The sequence below is a fragment of the Nipponia nippon genome, unplaced genomic scaffold, assembly GCF_047370975.1.
Source record: "Nipponia nippon isolate SJK-2023a ecotype South Korea unplaced genomic scaffold, ASM4737097v1 scaffold_5, whole genome shotgun sequence".
NCBI lineage: Eukaryota > Metazoa > Chordata > Aves > Pelecaniformes > Threskiornithidae > Nipponia > Nipponia nippon.
Window position 1 is genome coordinate 47,954,838 of NW_028262369.1, and position 9,690 is coordinate 47,964,527.

A 9,690-nucleotide genomic window follows, 5' to 3' on the forward strand; every position below is an offset into this window, starting at 1 on the left:
CCAGCAGCCATGGCACCAGCTGGGACCCCCCGCATGGCCCCAGCTTCCCAGGCACGCTGCCTGGAGAGCTGAGTGCTCAGCTGAGCCTGGGGTGCCCGACAGCCACCTTGGCCCTCGGGGGACTCAGTGACTTCCCCAGGGGGAGTAGTTCGGGCCCCATTCCCAGCCCTGCAAGGGAAAATCCCTCCCCAGGCAGGACTTGGGAGAGGCAGAGGAGCCAGCCGAGCACCATCTCCCCTCCCAAAAAGGAGGGAAGGCAGCAGAGCCACTCTGCCCAAGGGCATGAGGACACCACGCTTTGGGGCAGTGGGCTCTGGCAGGAGCCAAAGAGCCCTCCCTGGAAAAGCAGAGGGCTCACGATGATGCTGGAGGGCACTGTGCCAGGCTGGTTTCACCCTGAGCGCTCCGGTAGCATTGCACACCCACCCATTCCTACCCGCTCAAGGCTTGCCGCCACTTGCAGCAATTCAAGAGGAAAGCGCAGCCCTCTGCTTCCTCCAGAAACGCCACAAACGAGCGCCATGGGCCAGAGGACCTGCCTGCCACCCCCAAGGCAGCAGCTGCTGCTGAGCTGGGCAGAGCAGGGCACTCGGTGTGACACAGTCAGACCTCTGCACTATGAGTAGAGCCTCTGCAGAGAAAGCCACTGTCACTAACACACCACCAGATGACAGACAGGAGGGACTCAGAGTTTAATTGGGTGTTTCCAGTTGTGCAACATACAAAGGATGACCAAAAGGGAGAACATGGGCAACGACAAGGACCCTATTAAAAAAAAATAGTTGTGTAGATTTGAGAAAAATAAAAATTCGAGATTAACCCCAGCCCCGTACCATAAAAATCCTTTGCATGTACAATGACTATTACTATATACATGTTTAAAAATAAATGCCCACAGCCTGGAGTGCAAAGAGCAGCACCATAGCTGTGCTTTGTGGCAGGGGAATCCATAAAGTGTTTGGTTTTTAAATTAAAATATAAATAGAAGCGTACAACATGCCAAGAACCGAGCGGGTTACATCCTCCTCTGCACAGGGCCAGAACGAGCAGGATCAGCCCCTACCAGTAACAGCTATAAAACTTCATGTGTCCGAATTCCCAGCCCGCCAGGCGGGATCGGCAGCCCGGCTTGGGCACCGCGCCTCTGCTACATCCCGTTCTTCACCAGCTCATGGATCCCATCCTCGTCGATAATCAAAGGTGTGCGAAACTCTCGGTCCTTCACGTACTTTTCCAGACCCTAAGGGAGGACGAAGCGGTCCGTTAGGAATGCACCACGCGTCATCTGCTCTGCTGACCTGCTCAGAGGTGGCTCTGGTCCCCTCCAGTGCTAGCGGCTTGGGGGACACTGTCTCAAAAAGCTCCACAGTGAATTCAAGTCATGCTTTCGTGGCTTAACCCCCTCCCCGGCCAGGGCTCACAAGCATGCCCTGCCAGCCTCCCCACCCGCCTAGTTAATCTGCAAGAGAGCCCGAGCCCTGGAGAGCCAGTACTCACTTCTCCTCCATAGGAGACAAGGGGAGAAATTTCACATTGGATTGGCAGGTCGTTTGCATCCTTCAAGCTGCAGAGAAAAATAAAAAGTCAGGAGGGTTAGCCACATCCCGCCAGGGGATGCAGATGGGGCCCAGAGATCTCGCAGATGCCAGCACAGGGGTTCAGCGGCTCTCTGGGGCACCGGTGGCTGCCGGCCCACGCAGACCCCGCCAGCGCAGAGCTGCCCTGGGTTAGTCAAGCCTTGCGTGCTCTCCACAGAGGTGCAAGCTAAAGTTTAGATACCAGCAGTGACTGAAAGGGAAGAGAGCTTTAGATGCAGCTTTAATAAGGATCTACGTGCCTTTCCATGTGTGCAACTACAGCAGCGCCTACGCCCCTGGCCTGGACCACAGCCCCGCTATATTTGATGCTGCATGCAAGCTAGTCACCCCTTCCTCTTCCTCCTCCTGCACCCTCGGGGTGATGAGAGATGCACTCACAGCAGCTTCTTGTTCAACTGGTCACAGGAGGTCTTTTTGTAAACACACTCCTTGTTTAAAGCACAACCTGAGGACACAGGATAAGCCTGTCTGCTCCCTCAGAAATACTCCCTGCAGCACTGCCTGCTCCTCCTGCCTTTGCCTCTTAGTCCAACTGTCTCAGCTCTTCTGTTCTGCACGTGAGCCTGAGCTGGTGAGGATAACACAGACCCCCGAGGAAGCCTGGCCCTGAGAACAGCCACAGGAGCACTGCTGGGCAGGGGTCTGCCCGGGGTCCCTGACCCTGCTCCTCCTGCCACCAGCCTTTGCAGGACCCCCCAGACGCTCCCTGGATCCAGCCGGTGTGTATGCCCGGCCGGGGGGTGCAGCCGTGCAGAGCCCATGAGGAGCCAGAGCAGCACCCCAGGGTGTCCCTTCGCACCCGCTCGCCACCGCAGCCGGACAAGCATTGCAGGACATCATCTGTGACAGTGCTCCCTCCGCCCAGGTCGAAGCTCGTCCCTGCTGCCACGCACTCGCTCAGACTCTCCTGTCCCAGCTGTGAGTAAATAAAACTCACCCATCCTAACCCAGCCCTTGCACTTGTGTTTGCCTTAGAGTTGGATTCATTTCAAGATAATCGTAAAAAAAAAAAAATTGCCATTAACTGGCGATGAAGGATATATGTAGGATAAAGCGCATCCTTTATCCTACATTATACCTAGTGCGATGGCCTAGTTATAAGCCTGAAAGCACTTAGAGTCTTGAATTAAAAAGAGACCCTACGTGTATCCCACCAGAAAGCACCAGAAGATACAACTTCTCCTGAAGGGGGAGAAAGGTAACAAGCTTGCTTAGTCTGCAATTCATTTACACTCACCAGCTCTAAGTGCCAGCCGCACAGACGTGCCCTGTGCCTACAGAACAACACGCTGCTATTACAGAAGTTGCTTTAACACTTCTGTTAACTTTCCCTTTTACTTCTGTAAACTTTCAAGCGCTGAGCCAGGGGCTTTCCCTGGTGTTATGGTCTGGATCTTCAAAACTCAAGAGCTGAAGTCACACAAAGCACAGCTGACCGCCTACACCGAGATTTGCACATGCTACATCAAAGCCTGCTTGACATTTACTTAATGTTTTTAATCCTGTTTCAATCTGCCTGGACGCCTGGTGGACACCGGGAGACGGCAGCCGTCTCCAGCTACCAGACCAGCCGGGATCAGCCCAGGCTGTGCTACGCTGTGGCGTGACAAACAGGGGAGCGTCACCGAAGGGACACGCCAGCGTGTTTCCCAACAGCATCCCGCCGGCAGGGCGACCTTTGCGGGCCGCGTGCGCTCAGCGGCGGGCTGCCTGCTGCCCTGCATCTGTACCGATGGCACAAGCCCCTTCCAGTTATACCCGCCGGCTGCCTCTGCGGAAAGGAGCCCAGGAGGGAGCAGACTCTGCCTACCGCCCACCACCATGAGAAGCGGCCTCCGCGGGGTCCTGTAGTGAGACATGCCCCGCGCCCAGCATGCGGCCCCGAGCCCCCAGGCCCCGTTAGTCACTACGGGTGCCTGCTCACCAGCGCGCACCCATCGCAGCGACCGCAGCCTGGCACACTGCTTCGCCTACAGCCCGTTAGTACCTAAGCACAGCCCCGCCACCATGCACGCTGCACGGTATAGTTACTTGTCATTGACATCAGCTGGTGTGGCATCTGACCTTCCGTTTGTGACACTACGTGGGAATAAACAAGCGTTAGCAAGGGTGGGAATAAACAGAGCAGAACAAGTCTGGGGTTAGCTGTTCTCCAAACAGGGGCGGCGGGAGGTCTCTCGGTCGATGGATGCCATGACCCCAGCCTGGCTGCTGCACAGATCCGCTGGTGTGCTTGGGCTTTAGGGAGCCACCTCCTCCCTGCACAGGCAACCTTGGCTGTGCAATGGAGACTGGCAGGGTTCGGTTCACAGGCGTTGAATCAAGAAGGAAAGCTCCTGCTGATCAAGCGAGCGCCCTTCCTGTAGCCACCACCTGGCCCACACCCAGCATTGCCTCGTGGACCACCCGGGAGAAGGGACTGCCCAGTGCTTTATACCCAGCCCAAAAAGGATGGGGGAGCACCAGGAGCAGCAACTCACCGAGGGATGGCGGGGATGCGTGTGCCGTTTTCGTCCACGAAGTGCCCCCCCGCATTGAGAACCCAGCAGTGGTGCAGGGACATCAAGGCATGTCGGGCTGTGGTGGGGTTGTCCTTGCCGTTCTGGCTGTCCGCATTCTTCAGGGGAGAAAACTCATCCTCACGCAGCACCTCGTACACCACAAACTTCCTGGCGGGGAACAGGGTGCGGGAGGGTCAGGTTTGGGAAACGTGGCTGCTCCCTGTCACTTTGGCTTCTCCCCACCAGGGTGGCTGAGCCAGGGCCGCAGCCACCCCACAGCCCACACCCACAGGCTCTCCTCACAGCCACCAAGGAGGGAGGGCAGGACCTGGACTGTAGGGTCAGCAGATGTTCCTCTGGCCCAGAACAGGGCTCAGCTGAGCAAGAGGTAAGCAGCGCCTGTCCCTCCTGCTGCTCACGTGCCTGCTCATCTCAGGGCACAATTGTCCACTGCTGCTGAACAGCATGGGAGCTGGCATCCTGTCCCAACCCCAGGGCATCACCGGTGAGCACAGCCCTGGCACCCTCCCAAAGGCTCTCAGAGCTGTCCGACAGAGAGCCAGCAGCCTGCTCCCCGCAGAGAGAAAAAGGACATACTTGGAAAACTGGAAGATGTCAAAGACGAACTTTTCCATTTTGATCCCATTGGGCTTCTCAGGTTGGATCAGCTGCCCTGTAGCGATGTCCACGTGGGGGATCTTCTTCTCAGCTACGTGGTGCTGCAGCTGTGGTTCGTAAGTGCTGCAACAGGCCAAGAAAGAGCTGTCACTCGCCCGAGCAAGGCATGGCTCCAGCCCCCTGGCTCAGATACTGCTGTGGCAGGATGGCCGCTCTGCCCTGACCGCCAGCCACCCCGAGACAGGAGCTGCTCATCCCCACAGCAGCCAGGAGAGGACAGCCCCGCACACTTGCGCTCTGGCACCAGTAGCCAGCGATGGCCAGGGAAAAACCTTATCTCAAGGAAGGGACCGTGCAGAGAGGCAGGGGCCAGACCTCGCGGGTCCCATCCCAGCACGCCTGCAAACAGCTGGAGCTCAACCAGTGGAAAGCAAGGTGCAGGTGGCCGGGCAGCTGGCTCTGCTCAGCACTGGTGCTCCTCCTCTGGCACACCAGCAGCACTCTGGCAGGCCCTTACTTGACTACATCTTTGAGGAAGGCGGTGGTGAAGTAGTGATTGGCGATGTTGCCCGCGTTGAAGAGCAGCCGCCCATCTGGGCCCCGTTTCTGGGCAGTGGCCAGGGAGATCTCACTGTACTCCACCACCTGGTAGACGCCGTCCACTCGGCACACCACACCAACTGGCTCTGTGGGGTTGGTCTTCTCCACCACCTGCCCAAGAGAAGCACTGTTACAGAAAGGCCCCCAAAGCCCGACATTTCAATACACCCCGTTGTATCTAGCAGCCCCTGTGGAGGCGTTTTCCTGCACAGAACAGCAGGGTTAAGGCAGAGATAGGGATGCTGGAGCCCTCCCTTCCCAGGTGCCTCTGGTGACAGTGACCGGAGAAGGGTGAGATGAGAGGGCTGGGTGACAGAGTGTCAGGCACACCCAGAGGGTGCAGGCAGGATCTGGCACCAAGCCCACATGTGGCTGGCAGAAGGCACAGATATTTTTAGCACCCAGCCTGCACGTGAACAGCCAGCCTGCCACACACAAGCAGGTGGCTGCTGGCTCAGCAGAGCCATCCCCCCACACCTGACCTCCCTCCTCTTCCTCGCACACCACACACCTTCCCCTGGGCCTGGGACCCCCCCAGCAAATCCCTACCCATCGCTGTCACCATGGCAGGACAGCGTGCAGGCGCACAAGGCTTTTTCCTTTCTGCCTGCTAGGGTTTATTTCTTCCTCTCACTCGGGCCAGAAGGAGGAACTGCTTTCCCTTTCCCAGCTCGCTGTCTGAAAGCTTCAAGGTCAGCAAGCCCTCTCACCTGTTTGCCAAAGCCAAGCCCAATGTAAACACAATCACACAGCACCTTTGGCTGTTAATCCAGCCTTTAAGTAAAGCTTCGGGCATGCAACATCCTACCCGTGAGACACGGGGCTGGGCTCAGCGTCAGCAGTCAGCTGCACCCACTGTGTCCTGGTCTGGTGCCCAGGATGTCATGGCTGGGGACAGCTGGCAGCCTGCGGCAGGGATCATGGCTGCCTGTGCTCCCCGCAGCTGCCCAGACAGCAGCTTCCCAGCATCTACGTGGGGACTGGGCACCCCACAGGGCTCCCCAGCTGCTCTCGGCCCCAGGGACTAGGGGACCTGTGAGCCCTGGGGCTCTTGGTGCCACATCCCCATGCAAGGCAGGAGGGGAGCAGCACCAGGCAGGGGTCAGTGAAGCCCTGCATCCCCTGGGATGCTAGACCCGAGGGACAGGTGGGACTCCGGCAGCACGTGCTACTCCACCAGCAAGCTCCCGGTGTGTAGCTATCTCTCCTGGCTGCGGCAAGCCGAAGAAGGAAGGGTGAGGAGTCAGGGAAGCCAGGCAAGGAGCAGGACAGACCCCACCCTGCTCTAGGGAAGTGGTGCCTGCCTGTCCCTGAAATCATACCTTGGCCCCACAGTCTGCTCCCTTCTCCAAGCAGAACCCGATGAACCTGGGGTCGGCCACCTTCACCAGGATATTGTCCACGCAGTAGACGTGGACACTCTGCACGCCCCTCCGCTCCATGTCATCCACAATGCCATGCGCCCCCAGGGCCCGGTACAGGCCCCCGTTGCCATCTGCAGAGGGAACAAATCATTGGGGCTGCAGCAACACCTGGATGTCCCGTCAGCCACCCACACTCATCCTCCTTCCCCACGGAGCCAGGGTGGGGGGTCACTGGCCCGTCCATACCCCACCCTGGTCCTCCCTGCCAAGACAGACACCTCCCAATCTGCGTCACCCCTGGGCCACGTCACGCTGACAGACTGCCCTACGCAGGCTCCGGCTCCAAAAGCTCATCCTCAGCACTGAGTCTCACCCCTGCGCACCCCTCCCGCCAGCTCCCGGCCACCGACCTGGCGCCATAGCAATCTTGCCCTTCTCCTCCAGCAGGATTTTCCCATCAAACCCCAGGGCAGGCAGCATGCCCTGCTGGAAGAAGATGATGTTTTCCTTCTTCAAGCCAAAATAGCGATGCTTCAGGAAGAACTCCTTGGTGGACTCCATCGTCCGGCCACTTGTCATGATGTACCTACCGCAGCGCAGAGACCCAATGAGCAGGGAGGAGAGGCAGGGTCTCCCACCCCTCATCCCAGACGTGGGGAACCGCTTCAGCCCCTAACACCCAGGACAAGCTTCTTCCCCCCACAGACATTTAGAACGATCTGACTTGCTGTGGTCCCACCTCTTTGGCAAGCCAACGAAGGGCTTCACCCCTCCTCGCAACATGCATCTCCAAAACCCTACCACGCCCTGTGCGGCGGAGGGGACAGCCAGCTGCAGCAGCCAGCTCCCGCCATGACGCCAGCCAGACCCCCGCCTGGCGTGGCTGCCGCCCCACGCAGCGGGCTGGCCGCAGGCGACGAGACACGTGTTCCCAAGGGCCGCGGGGTTGGGACCTGCCAGTGCCACCCTCCGGGCCTTGACCCACGAACCCCAAGAGGCTATGCCCAAAGCAACGGCACTGGTGTCAGGAGGGTCTATGCCAACCCACGGGCCCTCGGGCTGCCAAGGGGGCCTGCACCAACCCACGGGTCCTTGGCCTGCTGACGCCAGCGGGGCCCCACCAACGCGAACCCGCAGGACCTTGACCCCCCTACGCCAAGGGGGCCCTGCCAGCGCCACCCCACGAGCCTCGTCCCACCGAGGCCACCCCCGGGGGCTCCGACCTACCAGGGCCCAGGGCAGGGCGCTCACCAGGGGATGTGGCAGGGGGTGCCGTGCTGCTCCTCCGCCAGCTGCTGCAGCCGCCGCAGGCGCTGGGCCTGGAGGTGGAAGAGGGTCTTGCGGGAGGGCAGCCCCACGTCGCACATGCCCTTGGGGTAGGGGACGCCCAGGCGGGTGCCCTGCCCGCCGGCCAGCAGCAGCGCGGCCACCCGGCTCCCCGCGATCTCCGCCAGCCCTGCGCCCGGGAGAGCACACACGCGTGGGGCCCGCCGCGCCGGCACCGCGCCGGCACCGCGCCGGGCCCCGCCGCCCCCCGCACCTACCGCGGCTCTCCCAGCGCGGCAGCAGCCCGCGGTCGCGGCAGGCGCTGCCCAGCACGTCCCGCGGCACCGGCTCCATCCGCGCGTCCAGCCCCGCCGCCCTGCCGCCGCCGTCCCCGCGGGCGCGGCGGAAGAAGCGGTTGATCTCCGCCACGTCCATGTCGCGCAGCTCCGCCGCCAGCGCCCGGCGGGCCGCGCCGCCCAGCTCGGGCCAGAAGCGCAGCACATGGCCCTGCCCGCCCGCCGCCAGCCGCTGCCCCAGCGCCGCCACCTCCTCCCCGGCCGCGTCCCCCGCCGCCGCCGCCGCCTCCATCCCGCCCGCCGTCGCAGGGCCACCGCCCCCCCGCCGCCCCTTTATAGCCCCCCGCCGCCGCGGGGCCGCCAATGGCAGGCGGCGGCGGCACGTCCCGCGCCCTCACTGGCTGCGGGGGGCGCGGCGTCACCGCGGCGGCTGCGCCCCACCACACGTGGTGCCCGCCGCCCGCCCAATGGGCGTCGGAGGGGGGGCGCGTGGCAGCCCACCCCCCCTCGCGGCGCCGCCAATCGGAGCGGCCCCTGCGGCGGCGGAGGCGCGCGCGCTGGTGACTGCCATGGCAACGCCCGCCACGTCAGCGCGCGGCCCCGCCAGCGGCGGAGGCGGGGGGCGGCCCCGGTCCCCCGGGAAGGGGCGGCCCCGGTGGCCTCCAGGCGGGGCGGGGAGCGGGGCGGGCAGCGGGGCTTCCCGCAAGAGCCCCGCCCCTTCCAGCCGCTTACTCCCGCGCCGGGCCCACGCGTGAAGTGGGAGCCGCGGCCGCCCTCTGCCCCCGGGCAGGGGCGCGGGGCCGCGGCCTCCGGGCGGGTGGGGCGGGCAGCAGCCCCCCTCGCCCCTCCGGCAGCAGGGGAAAAAGAACCAACCCCAATCACCCACCCCAAAACGGGCAGGCGAGGTCTCTGCAAAGGCGGAGCCCCGCGGAGAGCGACCCTCCCGGCCGGCCGCGCCCCGGCGCCTTGCGGGGGCCAGCCCCCGCGCGCACCGCCGCAGGCAGCCCGCGCCCCCTCACTGGGGCAGCGCGCGGTGAAATCAGCGCGAGCTGCGGCCAAAACCCGGTGACACCGCCCCGCCCCGCCCCGCCCCGCGCGGCCCCTCCCGGCTCCGGCGGCAGCCGCCGGAGCTGTGCAACTCCCGGCGCTCCCGGGGGAGCCGCCTGCGTCAGCCGAGAGGCGCTTGTCCCTCCGGATGATCTCATTTCGGAAACCGTTACACCGGAGCCAGCGCAGAAAGTGCCCGTGCGCGGCGCCAGTAAGCGGTGCTGCCGCCGGAGCGACGGGGAGGCGAGGCGGCGGGCTCCGGGCGGGCACAGGTCAGCCCGCCGCTCCCACCGGGATTTCCAGCCGCGCTGGCGGGGCTGAGCAAGGGGCCGCCGAGTCCCCACAGCCCCGTCCCCCCGCCGGACGGACCCCTGGCCACGCGGCCTTTCGCCGGCGGTCC

At 62.9% G+C, this 9,690-nt stretch overlaps 1 protein-coding gene across 2 annotated transcripts; it reads right to left on the reverse strand.

Moving 5' to 3' along the window:
- Positions 1-668: 668 nt before the first annotated feature.
- UAP1 (UDP-N-acetylglucosamine pyrophosphorylase 1) lies at positions 669-8,667 on the reverse strand. 2 transcript variants are annotated; one of them, XM_087734158.1, is made up of 10 exons: positions 8,226-8,545; positions 7,933-8,137; positions 7,092-7,267; positions 6,640-6,812; positions 5,235-5,428; positions 4,697-4,840; positions 4,079-4,267; positions 3,630-3,677; positions 1,498-1,564; positions 669-1,240 (listed from the first exon to the last, which is right to left on the reverse strand). In XM_087734158.1, exons 1-10 carry the CDS (start codon positions 8,533-8,535, stop codon positions 1,148-1,150), a joined length of 1,599 nt encoding a protein of 532 aa, XP_087590284.1. In that variant the 5' UTR covers positions 8,536-8,545; the 3' UTR covers positions 669-1,147. The 2 variants fall into 2 exon arrangements, with proteins under 2 accessions (XP_087590284.1, XP_087590285.1); XM_087734159.1 differs by lacking the exon at positions 3,630-3,677 and having other exon boundaries at positions 8,226-8,667.
- Positions 8,668-9,690: the final 1,023 nt, after the last annotated feature.

What these genes read in the sequence shown, in the direction of transcription:
- UAP1 (XM_087734158.1), bottom strand. Translation starts at nt 8,535, where the DNA reads ATGGAGGCGGCGGCGGCGGCGGGGGACGCGGCCGGGGAGGAGGTGGCG. An exon ending in GCCGCGCTGGGAGAGCCGCG is followed by an intron (nt 8,138 to 8,225) that starts GTAGGTGCGGGG and finishes TCCCGGGCGCAG; the next exon opens with GGCTGGCGGAGATCGCGGGG. An exon ending in TTGTCTCCTATGGAGGAGAA is followed by an intron (nt 1,241 to 1,497) that starts GTGAGTACTGGC and finishes GTCCTCCCTTAG; the next exon opens with GGTCTGGAAAAGTACGTGAA.